Source organism: Mus musculus, chromosome 1, assembly GCF_000001635.26.
Source record: "Mus musculus strain C57BL/6J chromosome 1, GRCm38.p6 C57BL/6J".
NCBI classification, from domain to species: Eukaryota; Metazoa; Chordata; class Mammalia; order Rodentia; family Muridae; genus Mus; species Mus musculus.
The window spans coordinates 44,164,765-44,183,486 of NC_000067.6; the positions used below are offsets into that span (position 1 = coordinate 44,164,765).

General features: G+C 40.4%; 1 protein-coding gene across 3 annotated transcripts in view; it reads left to right on the top strand.

Annotated features, from left to right (window-relative positions):
* The window catches only part of Ercc5 (excision repair cross-complementing rodent repair deficiency, complementation group 5), a 34,313-nt gene extending 17,817 nt beyond the window's left edge, over positions 1-16,496 (top strand). For 2 of the 3 annotated variants that reach the window (XM_030253066.1, XM_006495890.3), the window contains exons 8-15: positions 2,045-3,118; positions 8,574-8,815; positions 9,148-9,267; positions 9,398-9,611; positions 11,075-11,219; positions 13,410-13,610; positions 14,383-14,467; positions 15,767-16,414. In XM_030253066.1, coding sequence (XP_030108926.1) covers positions 2,045-3,118; positions 8,574-8,815; positions 9,148-9,267; positions 9,398-9,611; positions 11,075-11,219; positions 13,410-13,610; positions 14,383-14,467; positions 15,767-16,318 — 2,633 coding nt within the window. In that variant the 3' untranslated portion in view covers positions 16,319-16,414. Of the gene's footprint in view, positions 1-2,044; positions 3,119-8,573; positions 8,816-9,147; positions 9,268-9,397; positions 9,612-11,074; positions 11,220-13,409; positions 13,611-14,382; positions 14,468-15,766 lie in introns of all 3 variants that reach the window. The other variant, NM_011729.2, reaches the window with a different exon arrangement.
* The last annotated feature ends 2,226 nt before the right edge of the window (positions 16,497-18,722 follow it).

Sequence of the window (18,722 nt, forward strand, 5' to 3'; positions counted from 1 at the left end):
ACAAAAAAAAAAGAAAAAAATATCAGCAGTATGTTCTCCTTTAGAGCCTGAGACCTCTTTTTTAGCCATGAGTTTTTTATAGGGTTTTCAGTCTTAGACATGTCTTTCCTCCTGTGGAGTGGGTCTCAAATCCAGTTGAGCAGCATGTTGACTGACCCCAGAGTATCCTTGCCACGTTGCACTAATGTGTATGTCTTGTTTGTTAGGTCAGAATTGTAGTGCAGAGTTCACCACTGGGAGGCAGCCTGCCTAGCACCTCTTAGTACTGTGCAGAGGGAGATGAGGGGGGGCAATTCCAGCTTCCTTTCTCTGTGTCCTGTGTCTCGGGTGTATGGTGTCATTTGCAATAGGACTTTAATATCTAGTTCTGGGGGAGAACAAAGAGCAACAGCAATGGGCTATATTGTTTTGGGAACTTCATGGGGGTGTCTGGTGAGAGACTGATGGGGAATGTCTTGCAGTTGGAGCTGGGATTTTTGTTGAAGACCCTATGGCTTCTGGCAGCAACATTGTCAACTCATTCAGGGTACTTCAAACTGTTTATTTATTTTTTAATTGTGTTTTTTTGTTTTATACAGTGGTGCATTTCCATGTGGTTTTTGCATGCATCTTTGATTTGATTGACCCTTCCCACCTACAATCTTTACCTTTCTTCTATTCCTCAAACTCCGTTTTTAGTTAAACCTTTTTGCCTCTGGTATGCCTCCTTTTCATATCATATGGAGGAAAGCTACTTTTCAAAAATGAGAGGAAATGAAGTAACACAATGAGTTGTGGTATGATAGAGAGAACAGAAGTTGAAATCATAGAATTTAGAAGAGAGCATGGCCTTGGTTTTCAGTTCTGCTGCTTAATTCATGAGCAAGTGGCCTAACCTAAACCTGACTCTTTGCTTTCATGCCAGGTAGGTTGAGAACCCTGATACAGGTTTGTTCTGTAAGCTATATGAGATCTTATTTGTAAGTGGTGGCTTCTCTTATTTATCAATTTATTATGCACTACGTTAAGGTAGAGTTTTGCTCCCATTGACCCTAGAACATCGCAAACATCTCAGACTTTTGACCTTTTTTTTTTTTTTTGTGATGGGTTCAAATGTAATATCTATTTTAAAGTGGGATGTTAGCATTAAAAATATACATCAAGGAGCTTCAGAGACGGCTCAGAAGTTAAGATCTCATCCTACGTTTTCAGAGGACCTGGCTTTGAGGTCACCCACATGAGTGGCCTAAAAGTGCCTGTAACTAACTTCAAGGGACCCAACATCCTCTTTTGGCTTCCCCAGGTATCCACAAACATATGACATGACATATACACACACATACACCTACCCACCCACTCACCCACACACACACAAATAAATAAATAAGTAAAATAATAAAAATGTAAAAAGTTAGTCTATAAAGCCAGGTTTGAGTCAGAAGGCCATTTCAGACTATCTCATTACTCCACACCATTAATAGTTTCAGCAATTCTATCAAATAAATATATCTCTGTTTTCTTAATTGTTGCTTTTCTTGGGAAGGGGTTTTGGAAGTTTTTTTCATTTAAAATTTTTTGATAAAGAACTTAGGCTCAACAGCATTTTTTGAATTTTACTAGTCATTGAAATGATACATAGAAAGATCATTTTATTAATTTAAATGCACACGTGTGAAAACTGACACCAGGATTTGCTTTCTTGTTGTCTACAAAAACAAATAAGAAAAAAAAATCAAAAGTGGAATTGTGTTTTATGAAATAGGTAAAAAGTATTTTGCCTTACTTTTGCCTATATAGTGTGGCAAAATAAAATTTCCAAATGAAAAATAAAACCTAGGGTACTTTGTGGCTCTAAGTTCTATGAAAAGGCCTCACTGAGGTAATAAGGGTTGTACTTAGCCACTAATAGATTAGCTACTACAGAGCTAAGCCCTTTAGAACTAGTGAGCGGATTTTAATAAAATGTATCACTGTGTTTATGATCCAGGGTTCTCTTGTTCATCTTCCCAGAAATACACGGTCACACTGTGAATTGCATAGTGAGAAATATTTTGCTTTCTCTCAGGTATTCAAGGTAAGAAAGTCATGGATGTGGATTCAGAATCTCTTCCTTCCTCCAGCAACGTACACAGTGTGTCTTCCAACCTGAAGTCATCACCCCACGAGAAAGTGAAGCCGGAGAGAGAGCCAGAGGCCGCGCCTCCTTCTCCAAGAACTCTACTGGCTATTCAGGCAGCCATGCTGGGAAGTAGCTCAGAAGATGAGCCAGAGAGTAGAGAGGGAAGGCAGTCTAAGGAGAGGAACTCAGGGGCCACTGCAGATGCAGGTTCCATCTCACCCCGGACCTGTGCAGCTATTCAGAAAGCTCTGGATGATGATAACGATGAGAAAGTGTCTGGCAGCAGTGATGATCTAGCAGAGAAAATGCTGCTTGGAAGTGGGCTGGAGCAGGAGGAGCATGCTGATGAAACGGCAGAAAGAGGTGGAGGCGTGCCATTTGACACAGCGCCTCTCACACCCAGTGTGACTGAGGTAAAGGAGTGTGTAACCAGTGGCAGCAGTGCAAACGGACAGACAGACTCAGCTCATTCATTTACAACCGCGAGTCACCGATGTGATACTCCAAAAGAAACAGTGTCTCTTGCTCGTGCCGTGAAAGAAGCATCTCAGATAAGCAGTGAATGTGAGGTGGAGGGTAGGCCAGCTGCCCTCTCACCAGCATTCATAGGAACTCCAAGCAGTCATGTCTCTGGAGTCCTCAGTGAAAGGGAACCCACCCTGGCACCTCCGACGACAAGAACACATTCTGATCAGGGGATAGACATACACCCTGAAGATCCTGAGCTACAAAACGGACTCTACCCACTTGAGACCAAGTGTAATTCCTCTCGCCTTTCAAGTGACGATGAAACAGAAGGTGGGCAAAACCCTGCTCCCAAAGCATGTAGTACAGTTCATGTCCCTGCAGAGGCAATGAGTAACTTAGAAAATGCGTTGCCTTCTAATGCTGAAGAACGTGGAGATTTCCAGGAAACCATCCAGCTACGGGAGGTGCCTGAGGCTGCTGCCAGGGAGCTGATTTCAGCTCCAAAGCCCATGGGACCAATGGAGATGGAGTCTGAAGAAAGCGAGTCTGATGGTAGGTATTCCTTTAAGGGGATGGAATGAGAACTTATGTTTATAAGGACTGAGAGACTCTACAGTGTAGCCCTATTTTTTTTTTTTTTTTTTTTTTTTTTTTTACAGTCAAGGAACTGGGAAGAAAGGATAAATGAGCTTTCTAGGGACTCACATCCAGGATGGTGTCGCCCTGCTTTGCTGGGCTATCCTTGGGATTTTAAGATTTTACTTTATTTTACATGTATGATGTATGGGTATTTTATGTGCATGTGTGTCTGTGCACATATGCATGTAGTGCCCATGGAGGCCAGAAGAGGGCATCAGATCTTCTGGAACTGGAATTAACACATGATTGTGAACTGTGCTGTGGGCACTGGTAACTAAACCCAGGGCCTCTGCAAGAGCAGCAGACATTTTTAAGTGCTGAGCCATATCTGTCCTTGGTATTCTTAAAGGAAGGGAGTACCGTGCTTGGAGAAAAGAAAGCTGAATTTCCTTTAGCTTTTGTTAACTTTTTACTGTGACATAATTATAAAAATTAAAAACAATACTGACTGATTCACACCTAACCTTAGAGGTCAGTATTTTGCCCTATTTGTTTTATATTCTCTGACTCGGTCTGTCTGTCTGTCTGTCTGTCTGTCTCTTTCCCTCCCTCTCCCTACTCCCTCTACCTCTTCTTCTCTCACATCTTCTTCATATCTTTGTCTCTGTCTCTCTCCTATCCATTTTCTCCATGTATCTCTCCTTTCTATGTTTAAGTACACACATGCCAGTGCAGTGATGCTCATTGCTTATAGTTTATTTATTTGTGTAGTCGGCACTTTGTTTTCTTTATGGGCATTTGTCTAGTCTTTCTACTGGTTTCAGTGTACCCACAGAAACAACCAAAAGTCCATTGGTAGGGTATTGGAGTCTTGAACAGGAATATCCAGATATGGAGCATCCCCATTCTGCTGCCCTACTGTGCGTACTCTCAGGCAAGCCACATAACATTCTGAACCTCATTTCATAATGAAAGAATGTACACACACAAGTACACACACAAGTACACACACACACACACACACACACATAAACACATTTGTACATATATTCATGTATGTTTGTGTATGAAACATATGTATTTGCTTAAATTAGCTAAACTATATTTGAAATGACTTTATAGGCCATACTTCAATTAGTAAAGATAACTATATGCATATGTTTATATATAATATGTGTTCTGCAATTGGTCAAATTTTTCTATCTATCTATCTATCTATCTATCTATCTATCTATCTATCTATCTATCATCTATCTATTTATCTATCTATCTATCTATTATCTATCTGTCTGTCAGTCTGTCTATCTAATCTATCTATTTGAGACTCATGTAACCTAGGCTGCCCTCATACTTGCTGTGCAGTTGAGGCTTGTCTTGGACTCCTGACCCTTTGGCCTCTACCTGCTAAGTGCAGGATTATAGGTCTGAACTACCATACCTGGCTTGATTTTCACATTTGTACTTTCTCCCTTTGTCAGTGTTTCATGGAAAGGAATTTAGGGCCTGGAAGAATATGCAGCACGCAAGAGAACTTCCAGTGATTTGTTTCAGCATCCTTGGTTGGTCTCTGTCTGAGTAGAAAGCTACTATGGTAGTTGCCAGGTGGTGTTGGCCAACCTCACCCTTCCTTAGGCATTGATTAGTTGTATCCTACGGTAAGGAAGACCCTTCTCCCATTTGTTGTTGTTATTGTCATGGATTGCTGTATTCAGTTGCAGTCTAACACTATAACGTACTTTCTCAAAGTGTCCCTGCTTTGGCTGGGTGTGGGTTTTCCTTCAAGCAAACTCTTGTGGCTTTTGCCAGTTCCTAAATGTTTCAGGCTTTTCTTATGTTGACTTCGCTGTAGCCCTGGATTTCATCACGGAGCCCTGACTCTTATTGGAGATTACAAGTCAGGCACTGGTTTCTGGGTGAGCTTTGTTTCCTCAGTAACAACCATGAAATAAACATGCTCCCTCTTGTTTGCTCTCTCTCTCTCTGTCTGTCTGTCTCTCTCTCTCTCACCATGTACATATGCACACTCACAGCTGCATTTATTTCTGTACACATTCATCTTTATGCTTATGGTTCCATTCTAACATCCTAGGAGGTTATTCTTGAATTTCCCTTCTTTTTAGTTCCTCCTTGTCTCTAGCCTCTCTAATGTCCTGACTTTCTACTAAAACTCAGGCTAGCAGGCCATGGCAGTCCCCTCTGCTGAAGAGAAGAAAGGTGTGGAGAGAGAGGATATCCTTGTCTTATTGATTTTAGTGGAATCGCTTTGAGTTTTTGACCATTTAATTTGCTTTTGGCTTGTTGGCTTGCTGTAAACTGCCTTTCTTATGTACCCCTTGTCACTCAGGACTTTATCATGAAGGGGTGTTTAATTTTATCAAAGCCTTTTTTCTACATCTAATGAGATGATCATGTTTTTTTTTTCCCTTTCAGTTTATTTATAGTTTCATTTACTAATTTTCATACACTGAATCATCCCTACATTATTGGGATGAAGCATATCTGATGGTGGAAGATAATTTTTATGATTCATTCTTGAATTCGGTTTTTGGGTATTTTATGTAGTATTTTTGTATCTATGTTCAAAGGGAAATTGGTCTGTAATTCTTTGTTGAGTCTTTATGTGGTTTGGGTATAATGGTAAGTGTGACTTCATGAAATGAATTGTTCTATCTTCACGTGTCCAGTTTGTGGAATAATTTGAGGAGTATTTGTGCTAACTCCACTATGAAAGCTGAGCCATGTGGGCTGACCAGTTGGAGTTAAGAGATGGGTGTGATTTTTCTTTTTGTTTTAGGTCTTTCAGATTTGCTATTACATTGCTAGGATGAGATCTCTCCAGGGTTGTATTTATTTATTTATTTATTTATTTATTTATTTATTTATTTATATGTATGCACTTAGTGCTATGAATTTTCCTCTCAGCACTGCTTTCATAAATATGGGTATAGTATTTATTCATTTTTATTGAATTCTAGAAAGTCTTTAATTTTTATCTTTATTAGTGTCTTGACCCATTTTTCATTCAGTAGAGAGTTGTTCAGCTTCTGTGAGTTTGTAAGCTTTGTGTTGTTTCTGTTGTTAATATCCTGTTTTAATATATGGTAGTCTGATTGGATAAAGGGAGTTACTTCTATTTTTTGTTTTTATTGATACTTGCTTAGTGTCCAACTACGTGGCTAATTTTGGAGAGAGTTCCATGAGGTGTAGGTATGAAAATGTAACTTTTATTTTCCTGTAGTAATTGTCTCTGAGGCTCAGTGCCTTGTCTGCTAACCTAGGCCTGGAAGCTTCTAGCCTCCATACAATCTAATTAAGGCCTAGAGTTTTTTCAGCCTCTTAGAGTTACTGCTGAATATATTTGCCCATTCTAGATTTTTCTTAGCTCTGGCTAACTGGTTCAACTCAGCTGTTCTGGCTCAAAACTCCTCTCTGAGCTGACCAGTTCAAACTGGCTTCTCTCAGCTTCTGACTGAATGGCTCTGCTTGGCCTTATACTAACTTTGCCAATCTGATCTAATTTCTGCTTCCTCCTCATACTCTGGCTTGCTCTGTCTTTACATGTGTCTAGTTTATTCTCTCTACAACCTGCCTCTGTGAGAATGCTCCTTTCTTCTCTCGGTGCTGTTCTCTCTTAAGTCACCTCTTCTTCCTCTGTATTCTCGTAAGAGTTGGGCAGATTTGTGCATTTCCTATTCTGTCATTTTTTTTTCTCTAATTCATCACTTTGTCTGCCACTCAAGTAGGCATCACTTTCAAACATGGATGCTCCTTCTATAGACTAATTTTACTGCCATTGCTTGGGTTTAAAGGTGTGTACTAAGGGTGTGTCTCTGTTCCAGCCCAAAGGATTAAAGGTACTAAAGGTGAGCCACACCACCCTTAGAAACAGGGTTTTCTAGTAAACGACACAATCTCAGTTTCACATTGTGATCAGATAAATCCTTTTGTGTTTGGTGAAGTGTTCTATAAATATCTGTAAGGTCCATTTGGTTTCTACCCTTTGTTAGCTCCAGCATCTCTCTGTTATAGTTTTTGTCTGGAAAACTGGTGGTTTGAATGGAAATGGCTCCCATAGGCTTATAGAAGAGTGGCAATATTAGGAGGTGTGGCCTTGTCAGAGTAGGTGTGATCTCGTTGGAGGAAGTATGCCACTGGGAGCAGGCTTTGAGGTTTCAGTAACTCAAGCCAAAACAGTGTCATTCTCTGTTCCTACTGCCTAATAATGTAGATGTAGAACTCTTGGCTCTTTCTCCAGCACCATGCCTGCCTGCATGCTGTCATGCTTCCTGCTGTGATGACAATGGACTAAAGCTGAACTATAAGCTAGCCTTTATTAAATATTTTTCTCTATGAGAGTTGACATGGCCATGGCGTCTCTTCATAGCACTAGAAATTCTAACTAAGACAATGATGAGAATGGGGTATTAAAGACTCTCACTATGAGTGTATTTGTCAATATATGATTTAAGCTGTTGTAGTGCTTCTTTTACAAACTTGAGTGCCCTTTTGTTTTGGGCATCAATGTTAAGAGTTGAACTATCAACTTGGTAGATATGAGTGAGTATTTAGTGTTCTTCCCTATCTCTTTTGATTAGTTTTGATTTAAAGTTTATTTTCTAAGATATTAAAATGGCTACATCAGCTTGCTTCATAGGTCTGTTTACTTGGAATATCTTTTCCAACCTTTTACTCTGAAGTAATGTCTATCATTGATGTTGAGGTGTGTTTCTTGGATGTAGCAAAAAGATGGATGGTGTTTTCACAGCAGGCTGTTCGGTTGCAAAGAGAGGGATGAGACTAGGGAGTTGGGTGTGGAGGAGAGGAGGGAGTGGTGAAGGTTTTTAGTTAGCTTACCTGTTTCCCTAGCCTGCTCAGCTGGTGTGCTCACAGAGAATGCTAGTTAGAGCCTGGGATACTAGGATGAGTGGAGGCAAGGAAGGTTGGAGATCTTTGTGATACATTTGGGATGGGGTGAGAGGAAAGTGAGACAGCAGCAGGGAGGTGTCCTGCTACAGAGTAGTGGATGAGACTGAGGGAATGGGACTGGAGGAGAAAATGGAGAGGTGAAGACCTGCCGTCAGCCTATCTGCATCCCTGGCCGTCTCTCTGAGTTTTAATAACAGAATTAGTCAATGTAACGTAGCTTTTCAAAGTTAATATGCAAATCTGTGAGAATTTGTTTCCTACTTTTAGTGACCAAGAGCTTAATAGATCATTTTATCTCATTGAAAACGCTTGGTTGGAAGTGGCAGATAGGCATCTGTGGTGCACTGTAGCAAACTAGTGAGTTGAATGTTTATAGCTATCCTTAAGTCATTTCCTTTGGGGTTTGACATTTTTCAGGACTGCTCAGAAAGCTTTGATGACTTCACAGTGGCTCTAATGTTCTCATGTCAGATGAAGTGACATCATGATTTTTTTTGGACAGGAAGTTTCATTGAGGTGCAGAGTGTGGTCAGCAATAGTGAACTTCAAACAGAGTCATCCGAGGCTTCTACACATCTCTCTGAAAAAGATGCAGAGGAACCAAGAGAAACTCTGGAGGAAGGAACCTCCAGGGACACAGAGTGCCTCCTACAGGACAGCTCTGACATTGAGGCAATGGAAGGACACAGAGAAGCTGACATAGATGCTGAGGACATGCCCAACGAATGGCAAGATATTAATTTGGTAATATCACATTCTAACTTAGTGCCAAGGAAGCCAAGTCTATGGCTTTTGAGATTTTAAAAGTCGCTAGATAAATATTCACTAGCTGTTTTTAATTCATCTTGTTTCTTATAGCTCCCTTTTAATATGTAAGTTATACCTGGGGTTTTTAGTTAGGTTCCCATATGATGTAATGAGACCACTGAAAGGGGCAGTCTTGCCTGGAAATCCCAAGTGGAAAACACTGTAAGGCTTATTGGTCATTTCAGCCAGAGGAAATGCGTGCTTTATTGTAACAAATGAGCATAATTGGATCATGACTGTAATTTTCTGCGGCTGGGAACATGTTTTAGGAGGAACTGGATGCCCTGGAAAGTAACCTCTTAGCAGAACAGAATTCACTGAAAGCGCAAAAACAGCAGCAAGATCGGATTGCTGCCTCTGTAACAGGCCAGATGTTTCTGGAAAGCCAGGTAAGTGTGACTTTAGCTTGGTCTTCCTTAGCCTCGACCTTCCTCTCAGAAGGGCTGTGTAATACTGTCACACCCCCTTGTGGTCAAGGCCCACAGCACATTCCCCTGCTTGTTGCTTCTCTTACTGCAGGAACTCCTGCGCCTGTTTGGCGTTCCCTACATCCAGGCTCCCATGGAGGCAGAGGCACAGTGTGCCATGTTGGACCTCACTGACCAGACTTCTGGAACGATTACTGACGATAGTGATATCTGGCTGTTTGGGGCCCGGCATGTCTATAAGAATTTTTTTAACAAAAACAAGTTTGTAGAGTACTATCAATATGTGGACTTTTACAGTCAACTAGGTAAGAGTCAGTGTGGTCATCTCCCAGACTTCCACACATTCACTCTCCTGATTTGCCTCATGTGGTTTTTCTTCTCAAGGAACTCATTTGATGCATGAGTGAGAGGTCATAGGGTATTAAAAACTGGGTTTAAGAAATTAAAATCCTAGTGTCTGTCTTGCAGTTAAATCATCTGACAAGGTTAGTTGAATACTTACTTGGCGGTGAACCAGAAATGTTCTCATAGTGTGGGGAAGGAGCCATTGTGACTTCTGCCACAGTGAGTGTCCCTGACACTCACATCCATCACCACTCTCTCATTCATCCATTCATCCACTTGGGAAATGCACACAGAATGACTCTCATGTCAGTCATTCTTGACAATAGTGAGAATGAAATATCTTTCTCTAGTGGAGGAGAAAGATGCTGGCCTTGTTTGTAAGTCATAATCTGCCAGTTAGTGTATACCATGGGGAAAAGAAGCAGAGAGAGGGTGAGGTGCAGCTGCAGGAGGGTACATGCTGTTCCTCACAGGGTTGTCATCAACGGAGGCTTTGTTTGTGGCAGTCTTGGGCAGGCTCCTTAAGGAAATCGGAAGAAAACTGTAACTACAGTTTTGACAAAGACTGTGTCAGAGGGACTTAAAGATTTCAAAGCCTTGAGGCAGAACCTTGTTTATATACATATTCTAGAGAGGCAAGGAGACCAATGGGAATGGGGGAGGTGGTGATAACAGTGGTTAATATTGGAGAGAAGAAACTGAAACCTTGTAGTGTCTGGTACATCAGAGAGAGGAGTGTGCATGTCTTAGATGTAGGAGGTGGGAGGAAAGGTTCTAGATTCCTGGTTCTGGGCCAGTAGTAGAGTGGAGAAGAGGAAGGGAGAGTTAAATTGAGATAAGTTCAACCTGAGAGTCTCACTAGATACACAGGCAGGAGTACTCTGTTGGTAATTGAATGCATATGCTTGTGGTCAGAGTAAGCAGTCTAGATAACTAAATGTAGAGGTCAGCTTATATAGAAAATTTCACATAAGACTACTTAAAATTTAAATCTCAACAGAATATTTAACAAAAGAACCTATTTTTAAATTAAATATGTCCTCGGATGTTGGTTTAACATATACAGCTTATATAATATGTTATATAAAATTTATAAAATATTAAAACTTTATAATATATAAATTATATATAATATTAATTTTTATAAAATATTAAAGAATGCAGTGGTTTATGCCTTTATTCCCAGCATTTGGGAAGCAGAGGCCCATTGGATCTCTGTGAGTTTGAGGCTAGCCTGATCTACAAAATGAGTTCCAGTACAGTCAGGGCTGCACAAAGAAACCCTGTCTTGAAAAACAAAACAAAACAACATCTATCTGTCTGTATGTCCTTTCTTCTGTCTGTCTGTCTGTCTGTCTGTCTGTCTGTCTGTCTCTGTATATATATATATATATGATCGATTGATTGATTGCTATTTATACAGGACTGGACCGTAACAAGCTAATCAACTTGGCCTATCTACTGGGCAGTGACTATACGGAAGGGATACCAACTGTAGGCTGTGTAACAGCCATGGAGATTCTCAATGAATTCCCTGGACGAGGCCTGGACCCACTCCTAAAATTCTCGTAAGCCTTTTTCTCATGCCTTTAATTCAGGTATATATATATATACTCAGACTAATACATGGATTATTTTTAACTGAGCTCTTACTGTGCTGTTGCTTAGGCTGAGCTCAAAGTTGCAATCCTCCAGCCTCAGCTTCCTATGTAGCTGCTACTGTAGGTGTGTGCCATCACTTTTGAGAATATGTTTCTAAAATCACAAGCTGTCCCAAGTCATTGTACATTGAGGCAGTAGTTGGTGACAGTGGCTGTGGTTTCCAGGGCCTTGGTGAATCTGTTTTTGGTCTATTTTAGTCTCGTTTTGGTCATGGCTGATTTATCCTAGTCCAGGGACACAAAGATGGTCTGTAGTGCTCATTAATGTGTGAGCTGCCTCTGAGTTCATTTAGATGATTATAGAGTAGTCAATATGAGTAAGATATTCAGGCCTTATCAGTGGAAAAGATGAGTAGTTATATTCTACACCCTTGCCGCTTCTTGTGGGAGTAAATGGATAGTGGAGAAGCAAATGAAATTGTTCAGTATTGCTAGTGAAATTTTTCACCACTTGTTCAGTGTTATAAAAGAAGTCAACCATAAATGTGCTTTGAGGTGCAGGTGCAGGAACTTACATTGTAAAGTCACTTTCCAGGAAAACCCACGTGCTGACCCAGAGTTTGCTGTACTTAAGGTGCAGCTTCTGAGCTTTGGAGAAGTTGACATATTCGGGATCTGTTATTGTTATGCCCAGGACTCGGGATTCTTTAAGGGGTGTATTAAGGGCAGATACTTGTGTGCTTTGCCAGTATTATGTTGTAAAACTGGTTAAGAAAACATTTCCCTCTAGAGGACTCAAGTGAGTTCCCAGCACCTACATTAGATGGCCTCCGAGGGCACCTGCACATATGTGACAGTCACATATATACTCAAAACAAAACAAGCAAAAACTTAAAAAGAAAAGAAAGCATTATTTTCCTCTTGATTTTGGTATTGAAGCCCACTGTTAAGCTTTTGAATGGTAGATGGCACTCTGAAGTTGCTCACTGAAGTGGCCTGCAGGCTGGAACCCAGTTGCTGGTACTAATATGTGAAGACATAGAATTGAAGGGAGGGTAGGTATTCTTTACAAACTGCTGCAAGTTGGGTAGGTGAGGAGCATGTTTGAATTTCCATGGTATTATCTCTCAGTTTTCTGTTGGCACACTGCAGTTACCTACCTTAAACCTCCTTAGCCTCCACTAGCAGCACGTGGTGTTTTTGCTCCTGACTCTGAAACTTGCGTGGGAGTCTTTTATTCTTATTCTCTGTCTTAGAACAGGTCAAAGCTCAAGGACCTGCTGCAAGTTTCACACGCCAGGCACTGTCAGTAGACAGATAAAATGCTGGTAGACCTTGGCTAGTCTCCATTGAGATCTCTGCAGTGAGCACAGGTTTCTCAAGGAGTGGTGGCTGCTTCCAAGGGCAGTTTTTTCCAAAAAAAGCAGGAAGTGAACAGGCATGTTTTCTGCTCCACAGCTATAGCTTCTTGATCATTATCCAAAGTCACAGAGATGGAATAATGATCTCTTCATCAGAGGAGCATTAAAAGAAAAAAGAAAGTGTGCCATAATAAATTATCATTAAGATTGAAAATATTTTAAAGTGGACTTAATATTTTAAAAAAATCAAAATTAGCAGTCTAATTTTGCTTAAAGCATTGCCCATCACATGAGAGCAATAGTACTTGCCACTGTTTATAATTTAAAAGACCTATTTACTGTCTCTCTTTGTACACATACGCCTTGTTCATCATATCCTACTTGGTGTTGAATGATATCTATACTAAATCAACCAGTATACTCTTGACATTTTTGGATCCATGGTACTTTCCATTTCACTGACCGGGGCCTGGAGAAATTGTGGCTTTGTGCTGCTGTTTTTTGAGCAGGAGCTGTAGGAGTTTGTCATCTGAGATTCTAGTCCCATTTGTGAAATATTGAGCAAGGTACTTCTGAGTGGGTTTATTTCTTCTTGAGAGATGAGAGTAATGACACTACACATGAAGTACTTAACATGCAGTAAGATCTTTACCTTGCAGTTTAGTATCCTACACCACATATATTTGAATTATGACTTGAAATTACATTTCCGGACTTTGTATTTAGCTTTTCCCCACCAGTGTGGCAACTGTAACATCTCCCTGTTTTGTAAGTAATTGCTCCTGTTATCTTACAGAGAGTGGTGGCACGAAGCTCAAAATAACAAGAAGGTTGCAGAAAATCCCTATGACACCAAAGTGAAAAAAAAATTACGGAAGTTGCAGCTGACACCTGGTTTCCCCAACCCGGCAGTTGCAGATGCTTACCTCAGGCCTGTGGTGGATGACTCCAGGGGATCGTTCCTGTGGGGCAAGCCTGATGTGGACAAGATTAGAGAATATCCTTTCTTTCTTAATATTTATGGGTATATTAAGCCTCTGTCTTAGTTAGCTCTGTCACAGTGACCTAGCTACTTCAACAAGCCACAACTCCTAATAGTGCCATTCCCTGGGCCACGCCTTTACAAACCATCCCAGCTGCAGACCTGATAGAATCAAAACTTTGGGACAAGGAAGCTGTTTGTTTTGTTTTGTTTTGTTTTGTTTTGTTATTTCCCAGTGCTGGGGAATGAAATCAGGGTTTCATGCATATACAGCAAGTATCCTTCAGAATAGATCTTAATTTGAAAGAAGCAGCAACAGCATGCATGTTATGAACACATGTTTAAGATTAATTATTCTGAAAGAATATGGAAGATTGCTGGCCTTCCATTCTGTGTATTTAAATAATAAATTAGTTGGCTGTTTCAACATCTACAATAGATTCAACCCACGAACAACTTCCTTTCTTAAAGAAGTACAAAGGATATCTGCCCCTTGCTTTTATTCTAGGTTAGCCATGCTTTGTACTGAGGAGTCTTCAATGTGCTGGTATGAGTTGTTGAGTGTCATCTGCCTTTGGAGATTGATGAGAGCTTACTGCAAGATGATCTTGTTGGAGTGGCTTGTTTTTCCAGCCTTTAATCTTTATAAAAACAATTATCTTGGAAGATACAGGGAATGGCAACAATGGTTCGCTTTTGAATGCTATTATTATTTTATTATTATTATTATTATTACCTGTTAAGTCTATTAAAAAAAAAAACTTCTATAAACCTTAACTGCCAGCACATTTTGTCAGAGGTATTTTGGCTGGAACAGGATGAAGACCGATGAATCCCTGTATCCAGTACTAAAGCACCTGAATGCCCATCAGGTAATTGTGGATTTTCTTTATGTACAGAGTGATGACTACAGCTAGTAGCTGTTGTTTACTCCTATTTCAGGGCAAGAAGCTGAAGGCTTGAACTGATGACACCTTAAAATCAGAGTGAAACAGAAGAAGGGATTGGGTCCTAAGTCTTTTTGTTCATGCTAGTGCTGCAGTGTCCTTGTTTTTTTTTTGACTTTGAAAAAATTCTAGTGTAATACATGACTTCATAATAAGATGTTTAATATAAAATATATTACTCCTCTGGAGCTATCTTCAGTTTTTAAAAGCCCAGAAAATATTCACTCCAAAACAATTTCTTCAAATACTAACATTTTAATTTACAACTTAGGATCTGGTCTTTATACTAACATTTCTACAAGAGAGGTTTTTGGCTAGTAAAATGCCCTTTTATGTGGCCTTCTGTGTTTCCAAATGGGTGTGCTTGTCTAATTCATGGGTAATTTAGGAAAAACATTCAAATGGACAGTGATTTAATAAATATTTCCAGGGGTTTCCTGTTGTCTGTCTGATGATATTTACCTACCAGCAATAGAAACCTATTAAGAATGAAAATATTTTCTAGTGACTAATTATTCCTTAATTTCAGATAAATGCTAGTGTAATATATATTTCCTTTCCAAGACGAATTTTTTCTCTCTGAAAAGCAAAGATAGTCTAGAAAGTAACAATAGTAGATTAAGCTACTTCCACTCGAGGTGTGTTTCCTTTGTGTTTATTTTCCTTTGCCTCCCATGCTAATTTGCTCCTGTGCATAAATCCCACTTGACAGAGTGGGTCTCCTCTTCCCCTTGGCTCATGAGTGGATACCATCTTCTGTGAGTTGCGTTGCTTTTTATAGTTTCAGAGGACCAGCTTACAGTCCATGAAAGTTCACACTTGCTGTTTCTATGTTTTTGGGCATTTACTTTTCAAGTAGTTATGAATGATGCCATAATTCACACTCGGTTTAAGAGTATCTCTCAACTGTGGATTTGCTGAATTAAAGGCTTGACCTTTGTTTCCTGGCATCTAATGCATCAGCAAACTTGTGTCTTGAAGGCACTGATTTTAATGATTTTAAAAGAAAGGCATTGAATGACTTAGGCATAGACTCTGTGAAATTCTGTTGCTGCCAAAGAAGAGGATACAATTGTTATGAAAAAACAAACAAACAAACATAGCTAGAATTGCCTTCTGGAGGCCATAATTGCAAATTGTTGAAACGTAGTAATCCACAGTTCGACGCGTTAGTTGGTGTAGCAACTACTCACTTCCTTGCTTTATTGCTTTCTTTTGTTTTAGACCCAGCTCCGGATTGATTCCTTTTTTAGACTAGCTCAGCAGGAAAAACAAGATGCCAAACTCATAAAGAGTCATAGGCTAAACAGAGCAGTGACATGTATACTGAGGAAAGAACGGGAAGAGAAAGCTCCTGAGCTGACAAAAGTGACTGAGGCCCTGGATGATGCAAAAGGAAAAACCCAGAAAAGAGAGCTACCATATAAAAAAGAGACTTCAGTTCCAAAAAGAAGGAGACCTTCAGGCAATGGTGGGTTTCTAGGGGACCCCTACTGCTCAGAATCACCCCAGGAATCTTCCTGTGAGGATGGAGAAGGTTCATCTGTGATGAGTGCACGACAGAGAAGTGCAGCTGAGTCGTCAAAAATCAGCTGCTCAGATGTGCCTGACTTAGTGAGAGACCCTCCTCATGGGAGGCAAGGCTGTGTGTCCACTAGTAGCTCCAGCGAGGATGATGAGGACAAAGCCAAGACTGTCCTAGTGACTGCTAGACCTGTATTTGGGAAGAAAAAACTGAAACTAAAGAGTATGAAGAGAAGGAAAAAGAAAACCTAATTTAAAGAGAAAAAAAAAAGTCATTTAGAAACAGAAAGTGCTTACAATGTATTGAGAGCATAAGATTAAATCTATTTGTATAATCTCTATTTTGAATGTATAGTTTTATTCTCTTTTTTATTTTCTTGAGTTTATTAAAAATCAAAGAACAGAAAAATTTTACATAAAAGTACATCTGTTTTACTATCCATATTGTTATCCGCACACAAAAGTGAAACATGGTATGTTTTGGTCAAACTGTTGTACATATATGTGATAGCTAGGCCAATTCATCTAGTTTACCATTACAGGGATAGACATGCACATATAACTGCTAGACTATGTGGCACAATCCAAGACAAATCACACCAGCCGCAGGTCTCGTGGGAAGTTTTATTGGCAGAGGTGGCCTGGGGTGAGGGGTGGGATAGGGGGGCAGCGTGTGAAGAGGGAAGAAGAAGAGGAGGAGGAGAAGAGTATCTTAGGGTTTTACTGCTGTGAACAGACACCATGACCAAGCTAACTCTTGTAAGGACATTTAATTGGGACTGGCTTACAGGTTCCGTCCATCATCATCAAGGTGGTAACCTGGCAGCATCCAGGCAGGCATGGTGCAGGAAGAGCTGACTTCTACAGCTTCATCTGAAGGCTACAGATACTGACTTGCTGGCAGCTAGAATGAGAAACTTATGACACACACACCCACAGTGACACACCTACTCCAACAGGACCACATCTAATTCTGCCACTCACTGGGCCAAGTATATACAAACCATCACAAAGAGGAAGAGGAGGAGGGGGAGGCTGTAGGCCAGGGGATGAACTTTTGGCTGTCCATGGATGCACCTGATGCTCTGATGACAACATCCCACTTTTTCTTATAAAGAGAGGAAAAGGGCCAGGGGAGGGGATGGTGAGGTGGGAATACAGGTGTAGGATCTCTTAAATTGCTTCCTGCTATCTAGGGGCATCATCAATTTTGGGGTGTAGATGACCTTCACAATTAAGGCTCATTTGATAGTGCTTCACATCGGGCTCTTCTGTGAACAGTGGTTGCTAATGCTATAAAAGGAACTGATTAATTGGTTAGATTTTTTTTTTTTAATTTGTCATTGGAAGAATGTGGAAATGAGGTTAATAAGGCATGGAGCAAATAGTAAAGCCAGAAAAATGAGAAGTGGGCTTAGGTAAGGCAGTATTCACTTCCATACAGGGTTTTTGAAAACCAGGAATAAGAGGCTGCCTGCTGTTTCTCTCCCTGTGGTTTTTGGTTGTCTGATTGTAGCTGCTGGATTTTGTTTCTCACTATGCTGGATTCGATGGAGAAGCATCATTTTTGGAGGAAAAGGCAAAGACCACCTTCTTTCACTATAGGAACATCTAGTCCCCACCGGTTCTGAAACACCACTGCTGCCAGAGAATTGATCTATCTTTGCAAGGAGAGCTTGGTTTGGGTGACTTCTTGAAGATTGTTGTAAAGTGGGGAAGAGAACTGATTGTATAAGGTTAGGGAGGTAGTCAGCCCTGCCATTCCAGTACTAACCCTATAGTATTCCCATAGTGACCAGGAATGACATGAGTTTGAACTTCCCTCTTGTTAATGTTGGGCAGGTACTGTGTCTACAACCAGGACTGGTAAAGCTCTTTTCTGTGGATTATTCCTAATCCAAGGAAAGGAACACCAACATGTAAACTCCTCACCAACTGAAAGTTAGATGACATACCCGAGTGCCACAGAGAATTGATGTGTTCTGGCCTGTAGGGCACTGTGGCAGAGATGAGGTATCAAGTATTATGGCTCTGTAGCAGTCTAGGGAGGTTAGCATTCCTAAAACATGTGTCCCTGATGTCTTTAAACAGTCTACAATGCCAAAAGGTGTGATAGAGAAAAAGTATGGTGTCATGGCAACACCAGAGTTGGGCAGGTGATGAAAGGTGAAGTGAGGTTGCTTTGCTTTGAGGAGCTGTAAGTGGCAATTGTAAGTTAGTTCCAGAGGGCACATATAGCGAGCAATCTTTAAAGAGACCAGGTGGGTGACATTAAGGAAATGGTAGATCCAGCATAAGGAAAAATGATAGGTTAGTACCATTTATGAGGGAGAATGTCAAGGAAGTAAAGACCTTGGAGGAGTGTTTAATTACTTCTATTTTTCTGATTCCTAGAGGTTGGACAATTGAGATGTATTTCCTCTGGATGTAAATGATACTGCAGCCCAGATAATAGTGCCTACCCATAATCCCTGTTTTCCACCTGGGTTCCATGGATCTTGAATATATAAGAGAGTCTTGTGTTGTTGATAGAAGTGATTGGTCCATGATCCTAACATATGTGTCTGGCAAGACCAATATGGGCAGCTGCCATATTTGTCTGGCCATTTTTTACTAACATCTTTCATCTGGTTAAAGAGAAAGCAGGTAAAGAGGT